The sequence below is a fragment of the Molothrus aeneus genome, chromosome 9 (genome assembly GCF_037042795.1).
Source record: "Molothrus aeneus isolate 106 chromosome 9, BPBGC_Maene_1.0, whole genome shotgun sequence".
NCBI lineage: Eukaryota > Metazoa > Chordata > Aves > Passeriformes > Icteridae > Molothrus > Molothrus aeneus.
Genome location: NC_089654.1, coordinates 23387135 through 23409580, shown reverse-complemented (window position 1 = coordinate 23409580; position 22446 = coordinate 23387135). Strand labels below are relative to the sequence as shown.

Genomic DNA, 22446 nt, shown 5'->3' with positions numbered 1-22446 from the left:
AGACTGAAATTTCTCCAAACACTTTGCACATCACCCAGATCTGACTGAGCTCCTTCAGCCTGGCCAGCTGGGGATGTGTCCCAGCTACTCCCCATTTTACTGAGTGTTGTTCCACCTTCATGTTTCCCTCAATTTGCTGTAGTTCCCAGTCAGTGGAGATTAAGTTGCCCACTTTCCACTTCTAAAATTCACATTAAACTTTAATGATACCATTCCTTGAGTGGATTCCAAGGAAAAGGAAGCTCTGCTGTGGAAAAAAATGGATTTTTTCTGAATAACTGTGTTAATCATTGCTTCTGTAATCTGTGTAAGACTCTAGATTAATTTCATGAGCCTGAGGATTTTTTTTTTTTTCACATAAATTACTAATGTAGAGTCAGTAACCACGACTCCCAGTCCTCAAATACTTGATTTAGAGGAAATCCTCAGGGTCTGGTTTGTATAGTGTAAATTGACAGAGAATATTGATTGAGAACTAGAGAATTTTTATTATTTTCTGCTATCTTAAGCTATATTTCAAACTGAAATTCCAGGTAATTTGTTTTCTGTAATTTAGTGGCTTCTAACAGAAGCCATTTCTTCTTCTTCTAACAGAAGAAGAAATCAGAGACAGCTCTCTTGCATCTTGTCCACCTCAAGACATAATATTAAGAATAATCAATGCATTCTGTAGGGAGGTGTATTTGTAAAAGAAAAAATACTGGTTGTATTTAATCTAATAATGCTGGATTCATAAAATTTGGCCTAAAATTCCAGATGATATTCTTCTGTTAGGTATATAATCTTGCAATTCATAATCAGCATCTGCAAAGAGTTCTGTTGCTCATCTGTCTTGCTAAAGTAAATTCATAGAGAGCATTTGGCATCTGAAAAAACCCACCCCGCTTCTCAAAAACATACAGAAACCTGTCATCCTCTTAAAAACCTCACAAAATCTCATGACCTTGGATGATGCATATTGTAGATTCTTTGAAGTCTTCTCCTCTTGAGGATTTGTGTAATCAAACATTCAGACTTCTACAAATGCTTTTTCTGTAAGTTTTGGTTAATGTATGCTTGTTTTATCAATGTGCAAGTATTATGGTTTACATTGCATATCAAAAGATTGGATTGTGGATGAGACCAAATCTGACCCACTTTTTTTCTGTTTTTTATTTTCTTTTCTTTTTTTCCCTCACACCTTTGGATCTCCATGTTAGGTTTTGTGTTGGTGTTCCTTATTTTGCCAAATATCAAAAGCCCTTCTATTGTATTTCTAGGTAACAAGCAAAGTAATAAATAGAATAAAATTTCCTTCTTTATTTAATAAGGCCTGGATACAGTACAGAAAGGGAATCCCTTTGTTTGAGAATCTAGGTCACTTCATAAGGAAAAGGTTTCACTACTGTGAAAAATTTACATTTGCCATTTTCTTTGTTTTTTCTTTTTCTATTTTTCCTTACGATATGCCACAATCTGTATTTGTATCCTGTGTTTGCCTAATGACAAGAGCTTGTTAATTCCATGTAATTCAATGTCAGTTCTCTGAGGTGCATGGGAGGAAGGGAGTGAGCAGGGAGATCTGTCAGTGAAGTGGGAAATGCTGGGTGCAGTAAGAGAGGTTAGAGCAGCTCTCTGGAATCCCTGTTCTCCTCTCCCTGGCAGGTTGGCTGGGGCCAGAGCCAGAGTAGAACTGGCTGTGTGTATGCCCAGGACGATGCACACCATCTCCTGAGCCTTGGGCAGTGTCCACCACGGGGGAATAGATGCAGCAGCCCTGGGTGCCTGTGGCTGATGGCTCTGTGCAGGATTTCCTGCTCTTCTCAGAGCAGGGCTGAGGCACTGGGAGATGCCTGCAGCAGCTTGTGCTGGGTGCCAGGGCTGTGGCCTGGGAAGGAAGCGAGCAGTGGTTCTGAGCAGCTGCCCTGAGCCAAGGAAAGTGTGAAACCTGAGGCATCTCCATCATCTCCAGTGGAAAATGTGCAGCCTGGAAATACCTGATCCCACTGGTTGGGATCTGAGGCTGATAGTAACTCGGGGTTTTTCTTAGAACAGCTTTCAGAGTGGTAGTGCCTTCAGATGTTTCTTCCAACTAAGCACTAGTCAGTGACAGAAATGTCTGTTGGAGGAGATAAGGATTTTTGCTCTTCCTCCAGAAAAGGCACACATTCATTCCCCCAAGAATATGCCAATGCAGAACCTGCAAAATAAGGAAGAAATATGTAGTCTGGCATTTACTCTGGATTAGTTGTTTTTTCTTACATTTTCAAAATGTATTTTTGGAAGCACAGGAATAAATAGAAAAGTGTGAGGTCTCTGGTCTGTGTACAAATTATCAGCCTGTTGAGCTACATGTAAAATTACTCTGCTGCCCTTGCTCAGAAGGTGATGCTGCTGTTTTGTTTTGGTGTTTTTCTCGTAAAATAGAGCACGACCTGACTAAGGCAAGGAAGTTATTGGATGAGTCTCTATGAAATTGAATCTGTTTGTGACTGGTAAAGCCATCCTAAGCACATACAGAAAGTTCCAGGGTGTCATAACAGAGGAATCTTGTTACACTTTGTGTTGGTTTTTTTTTCTCTCATTGAAATCTTGGCATTGAAAGCCTAACTGTACTCCAGAACATTGTCTCCTCTTAGTGGTTTACTCATTTTTATTTCCTGCCACTTTAGTGTTCAGTTTTCTGGACTGAGGGGATTTTACTTTGCAACACGTTGCTGTAGGAAAAAAAAAAAGAACTTATTTATTTTTTTATGACTGACATTAGACTTTTCAAAGGTGAAACAGCTATTTGGAGTACCAGGACAGATGTGAGGGCTGAAGGAGAGCTGAGGAGGTCTTGCTGCTCATGGCAGATTTCCTTCAGATAAAGTGTGAAATCCCCAGGATCATCATGGATGATTGATGATTGCTAACATGTGAGGAGCAGAAATAATGGTTGTAGTGAACCTCACCTGTGAAAGTGCTGACTGCAGTCTGTCATCTCCAGTGCCTGTTCACAGGGGGAGGTTCTCAAAGATGAATTTGTGTGTGTGTGTGTGTGTAGAGAGCGAGAGGGCACAACTGTTTGAAAACTTTCAGAATCTGTCTTGTGATGCATTTTGGAGTCTGCTCATTTGTCAGGGGTTATTTTTTTGCAGCAATGGATGAAGCCTGTATATAATTTACAGTGTAACAGGAAGATCCTAAAATCTGTTGGTTTTGTAGGGCCCTTATCCTCATCTTTGAATAGGCTGGCCCCACACTATGTGAGATTGTGCCAGCTGACCTTTATTTAAGAGGATGCATTTATGCACTACCAAAATACAGCTGAGAACAGTCTGTGATAAACCAGTTCTCCTAATGCAGTGCTAGAAGCTTGGAGATAGTCTATCTAGTGTATGGTTTGTGTTTAAAATGAAAAAATTAAAGTTGAGTGCTGTCATCTTAGTGCTTTGAGAAGGGCTTAATTTAATCTTCTATACTAAAGAAAGAAGAATAATGGGGAATATAGATATAATGCCAAAGGAAGCTGAAAGTAGAGGCAGAAGGCCAAATGGAAAAATTCCTCTTTTGTGATACAGCCAGAAGCCTTCCTGTATTTTAACTTAATGCATGATTTATTGCCACTACAGTTAGTTTTTGATATGACCAGGTAACATCATCAGCTTTTGTATGCTCCAGCAGGGTAGCATGAATGATGTGTTTCTTCAGGTTACAATACCAGCAGCCTTTTGCACAATCTCCTTGGTGCATGGTATTCCAGCAATAATACACAGATCCTGCTGAAGCCATGCTGGCACTGAAAACCTTGAAGGCACTTCTTGAAACATCTCCATTTCTCAAGAAGCACACAAATAGGAAGCTTTGTTGCTGTGATGTAAATACAGTATGTATTATTCTATTGTTTGTCCTCAGTATATGAATCTGTGATGTGTGACTGGGATGCTTCTCTGTCCCAGGTGGCTTTGTTAGGTGATGATTAATATTGTGATTGTGTTGTTTGGTCCCCCTGTGTGATTTCTTTTTGAAGGAAATCAGCCATGTCCATAGGCTGTATTGCTTTTGGCAAAGAGCCAGGCTTTTAGGACATGCTGAAATGGAGACAACTGAAACTTTAATATATGTTGTCTGTTTGTTCTCTGGGTACAAACCAGAAGGCTTTAATTTGTTGTTGTGTTTGGGGGATTACTAGGTTGGGTTTTGTTTTCTTTAATTTTGGGATCTATAGGATAAGTATAAAGGCTTAATTGAAGAAACAGAATTTTGGGTTCAGGTGGCTGCCTGGCTTTCTGCTGACACGTACAGTAATGTGATTTTGTGCTCTGTAGTAGTGATACCTGCAAAATACTTTAATGTTTTCATCTGCTTACATCTGTACCCAGGGAGGGAAACTCCAGGCCTTTTGTAGTTACCCAGTTGCATTCAGTGGAAATTTCTTCAAGAAGGGGGAATAAAAATGTTTTGGTCTAATTTGAGTGCTCCTTCCTAATTGTATATAAAAGAATATTTTAATTAAAACAGACTTCTGGAATGACAGTTCTGCAATGAAAAGTATGTGTTGGAATGGATCTCCCAGGGAAAGCTGGAGGCAGAGAGAACTGCAGGACAGGGTGATAAATGGCACCAAACCCTTTGCATTTTTATGGGGGGTATTTGATTATGATGCTGCATATGAAACTTGGGCATCCTGCAGCCAAAGAGAAGGTACTCTAGCAGGCAGTTTTTGTCAGAGCTGCTGTGACTGGTGTGAGAGAGAAATGCTATTACTGCAAATTTTGGAAATGCTGACTTCAGAATATTGTACTGAGAAAAAATAGGTTAATGATGTTGACTCTAGGTGGGAGAAGCCATTTGAGGACACTGAAGAGCACAAGTTTTTTTTTCAGTGATGTTTTATTGTGTTAAATATCTAAGCTTACCTATGGGAAGCTGCAGGTAAGTAACTCTTAAAGTGCAGTATTAAGATTGAGGTACTGTTCATACACTGCTTAGGAACTTTCTCGGTTTGAAGTTTGTGTTTGAATCCCAGATTGCTTCTGTGCCCTGTCTTAAAATGTGGGAAAATTACTCCAAGCGTGTGTTTATATTGTTGAAATTGGAATATAAACCTTTAAATCCAACAATAGATAGGTTGTGTTGACACCTTTTGTTTTACTTGATGCAAATGTGTAAAGTCATGGGGCAGAAAGAAACATTGCAATCAAATGTCAGCTGTGGTCATAATGTGTAGTGTATATAGTATGTAGTGTATGTAGTATAGGAGTTCCCAAAATAAGGCTTTTTCATGGGGCACCTAATAGCAAGCCTGGCCATTGGAAATGTAAAGTATTCTGTTCATAACAGCTGCTTTCTCTGATTTAGTATTTTTAGTGAAATAAAAGTTCGTTTGCTATATGACCCATAACTTCCTGTTTGGGGGCAGATTTTCCAGCTTCTTGTGGTAAAATCTGAGCATTGCTCAGCTCCTCTGAACACATTATCAGCCTGCTAGCCAGGACTGCTCTGGGCCCTCAGTTTGGGAAGGGTGTGGAGATGCTCAGGAGGGCAACAAAGCTGGTGAGGGGCTTGGAGCACAAACCCTGTGAGGAACAACTGAGGGAGCTGGGCCTGTTCAGCCTGGAGAAAAGGAGACTCAGGGGTGACCTTATCACTCTCTACAGCTCCCTGAAGGTGCCTGTAGTCAGGTGGGGTTGGTCTCTTTCTCCGGGCAGCACTGACAGAACCAGAGGACACAGTCACAAGCTGTGCCAAGGGAAATATAGGTTGGATATTAGGAAGAAGTTTTTCACAGACAGAGTGATAAAGTTGGCAATGGCTGCCTGGGGAGGTGGTGGAGTCACCATCCCTGGATGTGTTTAAAAAAGCCTGGATGTGGCACTGGGTGCCAGGGTTTAGTTGAGGTGTTGGGGCATGGGTTGGACTCGATGATCTTTAAGGTCTCTTCCAACCCAGTCATTCTGTGATTCTGTGACTGTTCTGGGGCTGCCCATGGGGAAAGGAGATGGGGAGCACAGTCTGGGCTGGCAGCATGGGAGAAGTGGCACCCCCAGGTGGAGGTGGGTTTGGCACGGAGAGTTTTGCTTGAAGCCTTTGTCGCTGTTCCCCCTGCATTTTAACCCTGCATATGCTGTGTGTATGTGCAGTGATTGACAAACATTTCACAGGGGCTGTTCCAGTTGTACAAGCTGTAAATGCAAAGCTCAAGTTCAGCATCTGAGGAAAGGGGAAAGGACTAAATTGTGTTCTTGCCAAGGAGAAGCAATACCTTTTGCTGCCACTATGATCAGGGGTGCTTAGCTGCAGTGTTGGAGAACAAAAAGTCTGTTCGCCCATTGTCCTCTCACCCCTGTCCTCCAAAAAAAATTCTGCTTGCATCCTGACTTGGTTCACTCTCTGTCTTCATGGTAGACAACATGTTTTCTTTCAGTCTGGTTAGTTTTTTTTTTTTAATGAGTTAAAGCAATAAAATCTGTTGAGTAAGAGCAGGATAGTGGTGAATTGTGGTGTTCCTTTGGTTAATTTTAACTTTTTTTCCCCCGTATGACAACTAAAACTGAACTTGTGAACTGAGACAGCTGGGGCAGGACAAATGTTCAGAGACAGAATTCTGGTTATCTTGTAAGCAGATTAAAAAATCCAGTTTTCTCTGTCTGGGGGAATTACAGGGTGTGGATAATTGAAGCATGTGCAAGTCCAGAAATCTTAACACTTTTGTGCTGGACTAAAACTCAGAAGTTTTTGCAGAGAATTACCACTCTGTTTGTAACTTGCTTGTTGTACAGATCTCTCTTGTGTCTCAGTATCTTGTCAATAGTTTTATCACCAGCAGCCAAGACAGTGAATCTGCTCTGTCTGAACAAGACAGTTTGTTGATCCAAGGACTTTAACCAATGTCCTGCTGGGGTTTCACTTCTCTATTTGCAAATGACATAGATAATTGCTGTAATAGACTTATTTTTTCATTTTTCACCTATACCTACTGTTCTGTCACTTTGTTGTAGCCATTGAAGCAGTGGGCATCCCACAAGAATCTCTTGGGGTGTGCTTGTGTAAAAGTCACAAAGTAAAAAAATACAAGAGTTGAGAAGAAAATCTGAGATAGCACAAGTTTCATGATTGGTATTACTCAGCCGACTGCAAAGTTGTGGTTTAGTCTTACCAGAAACTTATTACAGTTACAGCAGATCTCAGAATCCTCTCCTTTTGGGCATTTAAAACAAGTATCTTCACCTTTTCAGCTGAATTTGCATAGCAGACGAGCTGTTGTTCATCAAGGGAGCCTGGAGTACAAGGCACTCTGCAATTTGGACATTTTTTTGCCCTTTTTCTGGCCTGTGGCCGTTCAAAATAGTCTTTTCCATATCCAAGTGGTTACAGTCCCCTGAATGCTCACATCCATCGCTGTCATCACTCAAGCCCCCATCTCTTGGCTTGTTTGTTACAATTTGTTATAGCTGCAGCTAAAGCTTTTGATCCTGAAAAACACATCTTTGAACTCAGCACTGTTTTTTCTAGGCAGCACAAACAACTTGGAATTCATTGCTCTACAGTTCAGCTTTGCACATTGGCTCCTCCAGGAATTCAGTTTCAGGATTTTTCCCCAGATATTTTAAGTTTTGCTGGGCCATTACTTGGGAAATTGCTTTCATCTCTTTGCCCATGACCACCCATGATAATTGTGTTTTCTTGCAACATAATGTAATATATAAGCATAGTGCTGGGGTTGCTAAAGCTGGTGAGGTACAGAAGAATAATATTGAAACTACATTTTAGTGAATAGAAAGGAGATCACATCAGGATGAAGTACAACTGGGAACAACTGATGCTGGATAATTTGTTGAACAAGCAATCATGAAATAACCCAAGGTCTTTCAATAGCTGCCCATGTATTAGAATTCTAATGCAGCATCCCCTGTGTTGTAGCAATGGGAGTCAGTATGAGCAGGGGAAGGCTGAAAAAAGCGTCAGCAGTTTCTGTTGCTTTGAGGTATTTGACAGTATCCCACAAAGTTAATCAGTTACTTGGGTCTTGATTCATTTTGGTTTTTTTTTTGTTTTGTTTTTTTTTTTTTTTTTGATAAATTTTGATACAGAAGTCAAGGGTCCATCTGTATTCATTTAGGCGCCTGCAGAGCTTTTAGAAGTATTCTTCTCACACAAAGCATTTAATGAGTCTTTCCAGAAGTTGCAAAGGAACCTTTCTGAGGTCACTTAGGCCTCTGTTTATGTATTGCTTGCTCCCTGGGTGCAGGTGTAAGTGGGGTCTTCCTGCTGCTCTGTACTGAGCAGCATTTTCTGTAATCTAAATGTGACTGTTCCCTTGAATCCCATTTCCAAAGCTGAATCTGAACACAAAAGCAATAGTGCTTCTCTATGTGTTTGGAATTTGCATGCCAGTTGTGCTGTTGGGCAAATGGATTGCTTGAGCCCCATATTCTGTGCTATTTCTGATCAAAACCATTTCCTGTGGGTGACCACTGCCTGTCCTTGGAGGCAGTAGTGAAACTAGATAGTTCTGAATATGTCAAGGTCTGAGTTAGAGATTCAAACAGGAGCCAATTGCAGTAAATTCACAATTAAATGCAAATTCCAGTTCTGTTGAACTGATGTATCCTGGGCTGATTGTGGCATGCAGAAAACCTGTAGGGTAGAAACTTTATACCTGGCTTTAGAGAAGGATGAAACAATCCCTTAATACTCAAACTGTGCTTCTCAAAACCCTCTCTGGCTGCCAAGCAATAACTGTGAGGCTGGCTTAGATAACTAACCCAAAGGGAAGAAAGTCTAAGCAAAAATACTGTTTTAGTGATAACTGCCTTTGTCTTTTCACTCAGTTCATGGAAATGAATCATTAAAATGAACATAGGAAGGTGTAGACAAGCCTTTATTTTTCAAACAAACAAACAAACAAGTCCTTTGGAGTTCTCAGGATTAAGAGTTCTTGTTTTTGATGAAAACAGCTTATCCCCAGGAAAATGGAAGTGTTTACATGTTTAATCTTCGCTACCAACATCTCTCTTCTGCTCAAAAATTGCTATTTCTATAGCAACAGTTTGAATTTATGTGGCTGATGTAAATTCAAGACCAAGTTCTTAATTTTACAGATATTCTGTGCAAGGATGGAGCTCTAGCACACTTCTGAGAGGACTCTTCAGACGGGTTGGATAGCTTAACTTTGGGGGTAGTAGTTTTAAAGCATCTCAGTAGTTGTGGCTTTGATTAATTCTTTTCAAAAGCTTCCCAGTGATTTCCATTATTGTTATTACTGCAGCTTTTTAATTTGCTTTTGTCCCTAGCTGCTCTCTAGTCACTACAATTTTCTTTTAGATTCAGTTGTGATTTGGTTTGTTTTCTTTGCAGAACCAGAGTATTTCCTAAGTTATCAATAACCAGTCCAGTTAATTCAGTCATATTTAAAGCTAATTTCTCTTGACCTGGTAATGAACAAGAAATTGTAGTGATTTTTTTAAATTCCATGACACTCATTGCCAGGTCTAACCTGCAAAGACCCATCAGTTCTGTTTATCATGTTTAACAATGTCAGAGTTTCCAAATTTGAATATTCTTCTCAGTTTTAGTTCTGTAATGGATTAATAAAGGACCAGATTTGTAAGTGAAAGTTGAATTTGCATGGTGTGGTACAACAGGTGTTAATGTTTGGGTAGTCCCAAACCAGCAGAGTTTTATTTGTGCCACCCTCCCCTGGTTCTCCTTTCCTCCCTCCTCCATCCCTGTAGTGCTGTGCTCATTCTGATTTCCCTCTTTTGTCAGATTTGGTATATGGACTGCAATATTTGGAAAACTATAATGAGACTTCTATTACCTTTGCAAGATTGACATTGAGTTTTGTGGCACGAAACTGAATTTCAGGATTGGAAGACTTTTATGCTGGATAAGACATGACCTTCAGTAAAATACATTTTAATATAATACACTAAAGGTTGGACTCAATGAGCTTGAAGGTCTTTTCCAAATTTAATAATTCTATGATGAGTTTTGTATTTTGAAATAAACAAGTTCTATATATTTTTTATCAGTCCTCTTTGTCTTGTCACATGAGATTTTTGGTTGCCCGGGTATGAAAAAGTGAATTTATGCTGTTATTTTCTTTAGGTAGTTGGTATAGGAGTCCTTTGATAAATACTGCTAAACTATTCTTCTGTTAAAATTTGTTCTGTAAAAATATCTTTAATTCTGCTTAAACTCCCACTCTCTCTTCTAGAAAATAAGAAAGTTGAAACAATAGAAACAGTAGCAATGACCTTTTCATTAATATTGCAAACAATGGAAGTGAAAGCAACTATAATAGTAGAAGTATTTGCACAATAAATTCTATTTTTTACTGTAAAGTTTAAAATTAGGAAGGCAGTTAAAAGCTTGCAATTTATTATTTAAGTATGTCTTTTGGGACTGCATGCAGATTTGTGTGTGCATAGAAATATGAAAATAAATGATACCAGTTTGATGTAGAAATGAAATGATGATGTGAAACACTAGTTAAAGTATTACTAGAATTTTCTTGATGTAAACATAAATCAGAGAATTACTGGGAAGGCTGCAGAGGCAGAGCCACTGAGTTGGATTATTTTTGACTCTTTGAAAAGCTTGGATTTTTTTCCAAGGCTTCTATGGGCTTTAAATTTTTTGAACAAAGCTCTATGTTTTCAGAATCCAATTTATATGAAATAGATGTTTCTATCAGGCTTCAAGTAGGGCATCTGGACCAATTTTTAGATACCTGCTTTGAAGTCAGCCCTTTGTTTTAGCTGTTTGTTCATACATTGATATATGCAATATTTAATTTATAGTAAACTTGTGTTCTTTTTAACTATGCAGTTGTTTTGGGTTTTTTCATCGTTCTTTCGGCTGGCTTTACTAAAATTTTCAAAGCTTCAATACTTTAAGTCAGGAAATGATAATAGAGTTGTTGGTAATTAAAGTGGGTTTTTACAGTCTCTTGTACCTCAAATTGAATAGATACATTGAAGGCTGTTCTTAAAAATAAGTGTACAAGCTTGCCATCCACAGGCACTTCTTTTCTTTCTCTTTTGAATCTGGGTTTTGCTGTGTTCCTCTTCACAAACAGAGCTGTCTTTGGCTGAATTCTGTCATGGCTGGAAGCTGCTCTGTGTTTGACATGTAAGCACTTGCTAACACTTCTTGCAGTGTTACTTTTTGCTTCTGCTGCTTCTGGGCAGGAGCATGCAGGCTACCCAATAGTTTTCAGATTTTTTGGTGAAATTCTGGGACTAATTTAAATATTATTAAGGAACAAGATGGTAATTAAATTTACCAAATTAAAGCCACAAGATGGCATCAAATTGTAAACTCTATCCTTTGCTCCTAATGTTTTTTTAAAGGTCAAAATACTACAGGCTCTTACGATTTCTACACAGAAACCAGTTGGGAAAGGGAATATGCAATGAAATAGTTTTTCCTTCCACCATTTGGACCTGCAAAGCTGCCATAAGATATCTGTAATAATTTGGTTTTAAACAAGGGGGTTTATTTTCTAAAACATAGCAGGAGTAATTGTTCAGGCAGTTTTTCATTCCAGTTGGGAAATGAAGGTAACCTCACTATGGATATTAATGCTCATTTAGACCTAAGAAAACCACTAAGTATCTAAAATACAGACTTTTTTTCTAAAATATAGGAAAATAACAGTTGGGTCCTGATAAATCTGTCAGGTAAATATTGGTAATGGGTAATTTTGGCTAATACACATAGTAGCTGGTTTTAAAAATTGTTATTTTTAGAAAAGTCAAAAAAGAGGTTTACAACCAAGAGGTTTTAAAAGGTGTCTAAAAGAAAACAAGCAAACAAACCCCCAACAGCCACTCTTAGGAAACTTAAACCCAACCATGGCTGTGCTAAGCACAGGCACTGAGCTGTTGCCCACTCATCCATTACTTTGTGAACCCAGTATTTTTTTAGGTGTTTAGGTACAACAATGCTAAATAGCAAAAGGAATCCACTAAACACAAAACCGTTGTTTAGTCAGAAATATTTTAAATGTCTGAAATGACAGGGAACATAAGCACTAAAATGAGTCCCACAGAGAAGCAGATCCAGCCCTGTAGGGAAACGAGGCAGTGAGGCTCAGGAAAATCTGGAGCTGATGACATTCTGTGTCAGGGTGTTGCTTCTGAATGGTTAAAATGTAAATCATAAGTAAACTCTCTATATATAACCTTCTATGGTAAATTAGCAGAAGTAAACCAAGTAATATGTTTTTGATTAAAAAACAACGTTAAGTGGTTGTCTTAAAGAAGATTTGTATTTTTCAAATTACATGGTTTTGTTACTAAATTAGTTTCAACTTATGAATATTCATAATATACTCCTTAGCAGTGTCAAACAGCTTATGCATGAGAATTAGGTATGTCATTTTCGAGCAAAACTGTCTAAGTATTCAGAAATTTTGAGGAAATGAATGTTCTTTAAATAGCTAAACAGTGATTTCTGCTGCTTGTGATGCTTTGGGTACAGCTGCATGAACAAAAGCTCCCTTAACTGGAGTTCAAATTTGCAGCGTGCTGGTTACTTAAAAGTAACTTTTAGATTAAAAATTTCACATGAGAAGATTTGAAATGCCTTTGTGTGTGCTCAGTGAGAAATAACTCTGGCCTTTACAGGGAGTGAGAGTGTGCAAACCAGGAGTTGCCTGTGAGTAGCTGGGAGACCACAAGTCACCAGCAGCACCCCCTTTGTGTAGTTGGATGAAGCAGCTTCAGAGGTTACTCTGTCTGATGAATACTCTTTTTTCTCTGGGAGAAATCCTGGAATGGAGTTCTCTGTGGTTACACCTCCTTGAGAGCAGAGCTTGTCTTAAATCAGTGTGTTGTCATAGGAAAAGCTTCTATCTCTATCTGAATTCTTCTGAAAAGCAGTAATTTTAAATCCAAACTTAGCAGCACAAAGGAAAACACTAACAAAATTATCCTGATAATGACTTCCTTACTGACACCATGTTTTCCTCTCCACTTGCAGGTCTTGTCAACCATCACAGCTCTGTACTTCTGTTCTTTTCCTTACCTTAGTAGTATACATTTCTCCTTACAATCTTCTGAGAAATATGGGGGTGAAATATTGATCAGAGTCTCTTTTGCTGCATTGACTGCAGCTCTTACAGAACAGGAGGTAGTGGTTAGATCACTGAAAATTGTAAAAAGAGAAGGGGTGTAAATCACCTCCAGAGGATTGATGGTGCACCTTCAGTCAGGTGACAGCTGAGCTTTGAGGACACCTCAATATCAGGAGCTGTGAGCTGAGGGAGGTTCATTCCTGAGATTATCATAGTCTAAGGTACCAAGTTATACAACTAAAAGCTGTACCTCCATAATTTACTGATTTGCAGAGTTTGGTCTTGCAAACAGAATGATCATAGCCATGGAAGTGGTATTTACTAATTTAAATGAATTTATTTCCTACTAGCAATCAGATATTTTTATGTAGTTATTTTCTGTACTCTGTTTTTCATTTGGTGTGGGGGAGTGGGGTGTATTTTGTTTCTTTCAGTTGCCATGTTCTCAAAGCCTTCCTGTTTTGTTTTAGGCTCCTGCACTAAGTTTCCCATAAATCACTGCAGGGCAGGCAGTTCAGAAGAGACTGTGAAGAACCCCCAGAAAGATAATTGGCCAGATATTTCATTAGGCTCAAGCCACTGGTTTGGCTTTGGTTCTTATTTGGTTATAATTCTTCACCAGTTTCTCTGCAGCAGCTCCTGGGTCCCTCCTTCTCTGCAGGCTGTGTTTGAGCCATGGGAGGCACTGGGAGAGTGGCAGAGGAGGCAGCAAAGCTGCACTGCTGATGCCATAGGGGTGGAAGGAGGAATGAAGGTGGGGGACAGCACACAGTAATGATTATGCATCTAAACTGGATTTAGAAACTTGAAACTTGGCATTGCAGGAGCTGATGTTTCTTTAGCTTGATAATTTTCTTTACATTTCATCAAGTACTGTGAATTTAAGGAAGTGTTATGGGGGAATTCTTGGTTTCTTCGAAAAGAGTGACTAGTGCAGCACAGAATCATTCTTTTGACACAGAACATGTTATCTTTCTACAGAAAGAGGTGCAAAAAGTTTTATTTTTGCTCTCTTGGAAAGTGGAAGTAAAAAGAAAGATGCTGTTTCTCAGTTTTAGGGCTTGTCTCAAAGGTAGTCAGCCTTTCCTGCTGCTCTTCCTCTAGAGTGTGGTAGTATTTTCAGTTTTATAATTTTCTGAGGAATTATTGTGAAAGGACATTGGCAAAAATACCTTTCCTCTGCTGCTATAAAAGTAAGTCTTAAAATAACAGGTACTGACTCAACTGCCCTACATAAATGTTGGTATTTCAATAATCAGAAAAGAGTACAGCAGAATTTGGGATAGACCCATTACGTGCAGTGCAGGGTTAAATCCTTCTACTAAAGATTAATGGGAGGTTGCTGCCTGTAAAAGTTACAAAAGCTGCTCACTGCACCAAATGTCAGCTCCAGCTTATTGTAACTAATCATGGGTGGCTTCACTAAGGCTGGGGAAGAGAGGCTTTGAGTAAATTTGTGTTTTCTATGGGCTTCTGTGGGAGCTTCTATTTGTACTTCAGAGATCGTGAGATAAAGAGTTTTAACTTTCATGATGGAAACTTAAAAGCAGCTCCTCTAAGTATTATTTAAATCATGCAGTGAGCCCTCTCATGAGCTTTCCTTTATTTTGCATTACAAAACACACTGTTATTTATGCATGGAGATAGATCTGATAATGCCTATCAGAGTCCTTTCCAGCAGGTTTTTCTCTGAGTGGGATCTCTGACCTTTCTCAGTGTCTCATGCTTGTAGGATACCTCACATAATGTTTTAAGTAATTTTCAGCTAAAATCCGTGGTTTCGTGTTAAGAAGGTTTTTTCCTGTCAGCTCTGCAAATAGATGGAAGTGGCTGGAATGTGCTGCAGCTTTTCAGCCTGTTGGTGCTATGTGTTATGTTCAGTGAGGTTTCACAGCAGAAACTGAGAGCAGAATTTGTTCTTGCAGGAATTGTGTTGCTCTGGAAGCAGACATGTGACCTCACTGTTTTCTTTGGTGCTGTGTTGACTCTGGGGAGTTAACAAGAATAAACAGTAGTGCAGGTCTTTTGTGTGTTACATTAAGGTAATTGGATGAGGCATGAGCAGAACTAATTATCATGAGAGTGCTATTTCTGGGCACTAAAACTCCTCAAGTCAGGAATGCATTGCAATTTCTTGGTCCTGGTTTTCCATCCAAAGCATAAGGAGATCTTACTTGGAAATTTCTACAGCCAATTGCTTATCTTTACGTTACTAACCCTTGGTGAAGGTGGTAGTAGGTAAAATGAAACAATACTGTAAATAGGAAAGGTTTCTCTGAATGTAAAAGTTTATTAAACTTTTTAAAGTTAAAATTGAAATATTAAACATTTTAAAGTTAAATTTAAAAAAGTTTATGGTTGGTTAAAATGTAAGACTGTAAAAGTTTGAGGTTGTCTGTCTTCCCTAAAGCTAAAACAGGCTCTATAAAGAGTTTGGAATATTTTCTCTATTTTCTTCCATCTCTTTAGTGGGAACATACTGCTCTCATTATCATGATACTTTCAGTACCTCTGTGATTGTTTGAAAACTCATGTACCTGACAAAAAGCTCAGCTGATCATGTTGCTCTTCTGTCTTTCCAAAGGAAGGTGCATCTGCCCGAAAAACCCAAACTCCAGCAGCACAGCCTGTGCCACGACCAGGTAAGGTGGCCACTGGCCCATGGGCTTCTGTCCCTCATGTGCATGAGTTTCTAAGGAGTTCTCTTTAGTTAGCTCAACAATGAAGTACAGGTCATTTATTTTTTGCCTTTAACTGTGCATAAATTGGAAAAACCCCGTAGCCTTTTGTTTTATGTTATACCATGGGACTTGGGGTCGTTCTCTTGGTGCCCAGTTAGCCCATTGAAAGGATGCACTGCTGAAATTAAAAAGTCAAGAACTTCTCTTGGCTGTGGGCTTGGTATGTCAGCAGTTAAAATTTCACAAAATTCCCACTCAAATATCTATCAAGAGCTGGTTAATACTCCAAGGATAAACAAACAGAATACCTAATCTCAAAAAGAGATGTATTATTACTTCTAGGATTAATATGTCAGAAATAAGTAGTTCTCTGAATGTGTTATCATTACTTCTTCACACTTGTTAAGCACATATTTGTAATAGGGCCAAAATCCTCAACTGGGTTTTTAATTCCCATTCAGTAAATTTTGGCTGCCAAGTCCATTTATCTGTCAGATGGAATCTCGAGTTTTGATGCAGTGATGGGGTGATAAATGTACTTTGTTTAAAAAAGAAACCCTTAGGATGAGTTTTTAGAAGCATGTAGCACCAGTACATGAGAGAGACAGTGTTTGCAAGCTGATGTCCAGATTTGCCCCTGGTTTGCATAATTTGAGAGTTTAATAGTTTGGTGGAAGGTCTCAAGTGAAATGTGCTGTTTCAGGACAAGATGATGTTATGAAGGTCCTGGGGACATTCTGGGTGGCTTAGAAACAAAGCTACCAGTTAAAATGAATATACTTTTTCTAGAAGTACTGCTGGAATACTGTATATCCTTGTTGAGACTCTAAATGCTTGCAATGTGTGCCTTGCTAATTCCTTGAGATTTGTTTGCAGGATTTAATGCTAAGACTTAATATTGTAAAGCTGCTTCTTCCTCCAAAATCCATTCTAATATTGAATGTTCTCAGCATGCCTAAATGCTGTTGTGCACAGATTCTTCTGTTTGGTTATTTTGGAACTGGAAAGGTCATGCTGCCTGTCATACTTAACTCACTAGCCCCGTTAAGCATCCTAATGCAGATGGAGTTGACAGACAGCAGTATGAAAAGGGTAGAAGTGGCAAGAAAGGAAATGTGACTGAGTTGTCACAGTCCCTGCTGCTGGCTGTGACTTCCTGGGCATTTCCTGCCAGCACCGTGGGCTTTGTACATGATAGAGGTGACACTGATAGTGCCCTGCTCTGAGGCCAGCCCCATCCATTATCTTGCATCTGCATTGGAAATTGGAGAGAGAATAGAGAAGACAGGTGGAGTCAGAAGAGGTTTCTCTTTCTGCCTGTCCTAGGATATTTTTGCATTATGGTATTTGGATATTTTAAGAATTCAGCTGTTCTATTCTTAGCAGTCAAAGCAACTAAACGTGCTATTTCCAGGAGGATGCTGCTTTGCACATGGGAAGCATTAATTAAATTAGGCTAAACTGTTGTACAGTAGTGAGTTGAGGAAAATGCTTGAGATGCACTCTTAAATGATATTTCTTGGTGCCATTTTGCATTACCAACTTTTCTCCTTACCTGTCTTTGTACAGCTATTTAATTTCTTACAGATGCTTATTCTCCCTCCCCCTTCTTTCTGTTTTGATGTTTTTCTCCTTAAGACAGCTGGCTCTGCCCATAATTTCAAGAATATTTTTACTTTAAGGAGATACCTAAATTAAAGAAAAAAAATTAAAAATCACTGGGTAGGTAAAGTTCATGTAGTTCAATATAGTGTTGCCAATTATATCTGTGCATTTGACAGTGTCAGGAAAAGATAATTAAGGATATGGTCTCAATATTTCAATAATGGCAAGTATGTGCTGTGAATATTTATACTGTTCTAGGAAGTTTCTGAAACAGTTGGTCATAAATAAACATGAGCAAGTTGGTGCTAAGCAATTGGAAGTCAATTAATGAAATTTGTCATGCATAGTAGCAGTTGAGAGCTGAGTTAGTCTGCGTCAATCTCTGCTACTCACCATTTTCTGAATTAGGATAAACATGGATGACGATGATGATTATCAAGTGCTACACTTCTCTCATGAAGTTAGGGCTCCTGAAAACTGAACTATAAAATGTTCATCTGGGGTAACCAGGGAATAGCACCAAAGTGAAGAAACAAAGAGGCTTTTCCAGTCTTGGAATGCAGTGTCTCCTGTATTGAGGTGGTTACAACTTGGAAGAATGATGGGGAAACATTTTGCTGGAGAGGTGGGGGCAGTTCTTTGGTTTCTACTAGTCCAGCAGTGGTTTGGTGGATTTCTTTGGTGGTTGAGGGTAATTCTGTTTGTGGGTGGATTGTTTTTTTCTCTTTTGCTTTTTTTGGTTGATTGGGTGGTTTTCCCCTTGAGTGTCAAGCTTGACTGTGTCTGGCTTCTGAAGACCTCATATAACTCCAGCTGCAATCCAAAATTAACCTGAGAAAGACTGAAATTCAGGTTTTGATTGTTGAGAGTTCTCTATGTGTTTGGGATGGTTAAATGACATGGATGTCATGTGCAATAATAACTACTAATGAAAAAGGGAGGTGTAGAGATCAGTTTCTTGTGAAGGTTGTCCTGCTGGTTCAGCACTACTGAACTGAAGATCTACAAGCAGCTTTTTTTAAGATTGCTGGGAATTTTTGTCCATGGCATCGTGTCCTTGCCTTTTGTGGAGGGGGATGAGTAGCTTCAGTAAAACTGGGAGAGAGATTGATTGAACTCTCCTAATACCTGCTTCAGATGGTCAAAAGCTGTTTGTTTTCTGAATACTCATACCCAAATTATAAATCCCTTCTTCATCTTAGTGTCTTGCATCTGTAAAAATGATCTAAAGACTGTAGTGTGACTCTTCCCTACTCACTCCTACAATTAAACAGATGCCTTGCAATGACATTTGGATTAATGTCCTAGTCATTCTGCTGTATTTTTTTTCTCAGTTTCTCAAGCAAGACCCCCTCCAAACCAGAAAAAAGGTGAGTCAATTTTAGTTAAATGATCCTTTTCATTTTTGTGTGAATTGTGCCCACTTTTCCTTTTTTTTTTCCTGACACTACAAGCAACAATATAAGCAAGCAGTGGAATATATAGCATGTATTCTGTATAGATAATAGCATTCTATCGTGCTAAATATGGGTCCCACTCATGTTGAGAGACTCGTGATACAGGGATCTGCTTTCTTGGTGAATGAAAACCTTCAGAAAAGCTTTACTACTATTTTCCTTTACTATATTTCCATGACTGGGACCTTTTAAGCAAGAGCTTTGTTGTGCACAGTTCCTTTAATGAAAAAAAGGGGGAGGGGAGGAAACAACAACCAGAACACAACAAAAAACCCCCTCCAGGCAAAGTCTAACTTTATTATCTCTACAGGATCTCGAACTCCCATAATCATTATTCCAGCAGCCACAACCTCTTTAATAACAATGCTTAATGCAAAGGACCTTCTGCAAGATCTGAAGTAAGTAGCTGATTAGAGCATACTGTATAACAATTTGTTTTCAGATAGAAAGTTATACTAACACCTAATTAGTGATTAAGCAAGAGGGTTCATTTACTCTCTTGTGACAAGCTAGTTTTACAGACCAGAGTATAAAAGAAATTAATTCCTCTTGACTAGTAGGAAAAAAAGCAAAAACCTATTTCAGAGTTTTGGCTCAGTTCTGACCTGTGGGCAGATTTAGGAAACTTTTGCAGTTGGAATGTGTGCAGTGCTTTTCTTTGATGTAACATCTGTGCAGCCACGTGCAAGTGAGCTCTTCCCATGGAAGAAGGCTGAGAGAAGCTGACCAAGGGAGCTCCTGGAGCTCGGGAAAGGACCTGAGTTATTGTAAAGGAGAAGGTGACCAGATGGGCTGTATCAGCCAAGCATCCCAGCTGGTTGTGCAAACAAGAAATTTTTTCTGAAGGTCACTTATTGTCATTAAGTATTGATGCAAATGCATCCAGGGAAATTTCAGTGGGTTACTAAAACTTGTTTATCACATCACACATCTGATTCCAAGATTTAATTCATTATGGTGAACGAATATCTCTGCTTGTCCAACAGATCATGGTTTTAGACTTGCCTATCAGTAAATATCAGGTAATTTTTTGGAAACAGTCTTTTTCCCAGAGAAATGCACTGTTGTAGGTTGTCTGCAGTGGTATATCCAAAAAATGGAGGGCTCATCTTTCTAGCACCTCCAGCACTCATCTTTAATGATACTGTGACACTGCTTTTCATCCAAACCAGGCTGTGGCGGTGGTACAGCTTCTGCTGGAGCTGCCCTAGAATTGTTTAAAGTGTGCTCTGAGAGACCAGGTACTTTCTGATCCACAGTTCCAGTTCTGTCTTAGTGCCACAGGCATCAAAGGTCCAGTGAGTGTATTGGGCTCTGTGTCTCTTCTGAAATACTTTGAGGGAAGGCTGGCTTTTAACATTATGTTCAATGTGCAAGCTGTCACAGCACTGATCCAATCAGATTGACAGAGGATGTTTGTTTATGTGGGTTTTTCATGTTTAGGAAAAAAAGTAGCCCTAGCTTTAAAAAAAAAAGCCCTGGCTTTTCCAGCTGTATAATTTGTGACTTCGTGGCACAGGTGTACTCAGAAAGGAATGAAGCACCTGCTGGCCAAATGCCAGTGCACTCATGAAAATCATCTACTCAGCTTCCTCTGCTGTAATTGGAGCAGAGGAGGGGAAAATAACCAGGTAAACTAAAGCTCAAGGGGTTGAGATGAGGATTAGGAGAAAACGCTTTAGGGGCAAAACAGGCTCAAAACTTTAAAGAGAGTAAAGAAAACTTTATTAACAGAATTAAAAAGAGAATGATAAGGACTAAAATAAACCTTTAGATCACCTTTCCTCCCCCCAGCCTCTTTCTATTTCCCACCTACAACGTAAAAAAACCAAAACATGGGATTTGGAGTCAGTTTAGCACTTCTAAAAAGAAATCTTTCTTCAGTTCACTTAGGGAGAGGAGTCTCTCCTGCCCTGCCACAGGAAACAGTTTCTCGTGGTTTTAATTTTCACGAGCAGCAGCCCGCCCGGAAATCTGCAATCCTGAACTCCCTCCCACGTTTTGTCAGTCTTCTCACAACTGCCTCCATGGGTCGCTGGCTTATGGGGTGCAATTTTTTAAGGATGAGCTGTTCTAGTATAGAAGCAAAGGTTCTCTTCTGTCTCTAGAAGCAAACGTTCTTTCTCTCTGTCTGTTCAAGTCAGATCACAAGCTTCTTTCAATATCTGTGTACTCCAGTTCACTTCTGAGCTGCAGATGAATGCTGCATCTCCCCCTATGCTTTATGAGTTACAGGGAAATAGTCTGGTGCGTTATATTCTCACCTTGGCTTGCAAAAGGTTTTCAGCTCCTAAACCGGAGCATCTCTTCTCCTTCATTGCTCTGGGCTTTGGCCCTTCCTTCGTTCTTTCACCTTTCCTTTGTTCTTCGCTGCAGAAATCTCGGGGGCGCGGAGGGGGAGGGGGGACACGACCACTTCTCTCTTCTCTAGAAAGCAGGAAGTAAGAAAGAGCTTTCTGTAGGGTTTTTTTATTCTTAAATATGATTTCTAGAGGCATGTCCAGCTTCTCTAATTGGCTTAGCAGCGTATCAGTTTCAGAGCCAGCTAGCTGTTGTTTCTGTCAGCTGTGAAGGAAGCTGTGATGTCTGTCATGGGGAAAGTCACTTCTCTGGCTGACCCTTTTCCCTCCTCACCAAAAATTCAATTAAGGCAAACCCAGGACAATCGGTCTGTCATGTCTAAGTGCATCTGTGCCAGGAGTCAGAGTTTTCAGCAGTCAACTTGCCAAGGCCTGTCCCAGGAGGATGCTTGCATTTCGAGTGCAGGAACATGATCCAGAACCACTGAAAGGAAGGGTTCAGAGGATGACACTGCATAGTTAGCCTGTGTGAAACAGAAAGGGGAGAAGCAATGTATGTTAATGAATCAGAAGTGCAATATCAGGATTCAGAAGAGTAAAATATTAATTTAGCCATGACAGGTCTAGCACTCTGCTGGAAAATATGCCACCTGGCTTGTATTTGTTTGCATTTAGATTTATGGAAGCACTTTGTTCAGGAATGGCTTCAGGGTTTGTTTTTACTGTTAAGGTATGCAGAGTGTAGAACTAGCCTTGATGTGGAGTGTGATTGATAGATATGTGATGGTTTTCCAAGGAAAGAAGACATAGCTAATTTCTGCCTCCAAGTCAGCACCTTCTTTAACGCATTCCTCACTTGCAGCTAAATTTGACAGAAGAGCAGAGATTTCAGAGACTCCTTTCATTGCCACAAGTTTTGGGATAAAGAAATATTGTCCAGGTAGAAAGGACACACCTAAATGAACCTCCCTCCCTTACCCTTGCTGAGGAAGATGCAGGTAGATTTGCATTTCTTGTATTTGTAGAGATACAAATAGAGTCAGCCTGCTTGTATTTGCCATCAGAGGGGATTGGTGATACAGCAGAAGGAGGAGAGATTTTTGGAGCTGGAAGGGTAAGGACTGTGAAGAAATGTAGCAGAAGCCTGGGAGGATGATGCCCTGTGGTGGCTGGGATATGGATATCCATGAGGAAACACAGCCTGTGAAGTGTGTGATCATAAAGAATGAGAATTTGGGTTTCAGAAATCAACTTCTGTGATTCTCTCCATTTAAATGTTTCTTGAAACAAAATAAGGGGAAAATCAGCTGAAATTAAAGATCAAAAACAGAGATCAAAACTTAAAATCATAGCTG

The 22446-nt window shown here is 39.5% G+C and overlaps 1 protein-coding gene across 1 annotated transcript in view; it reads left to right on the top strand.

Annotated features, from left to right (window-relative positions):
• The window catches only part of CDC73 (cell division cycle 73), a 101575-nt gene that overhangs the window by 66671 nt on the left and 12458 nt on the right, over positions 1–22446 (top strand). Inside the window, exons 11-13 of the mRNA XM_066555828.1 lie at positions 15633–15690; positions 18669–18704; positions 19102–19189. Coding sequence (XP_066411925.1) covers positions 15633–15690; positions 18669–18704; positions 19102–19189 — 182 coding nt within the window. The remainder of the gene's footprint in view (positions 1–15632; positions 15691–18668; positions 18705–19101; positions 19190–22446) is intronic.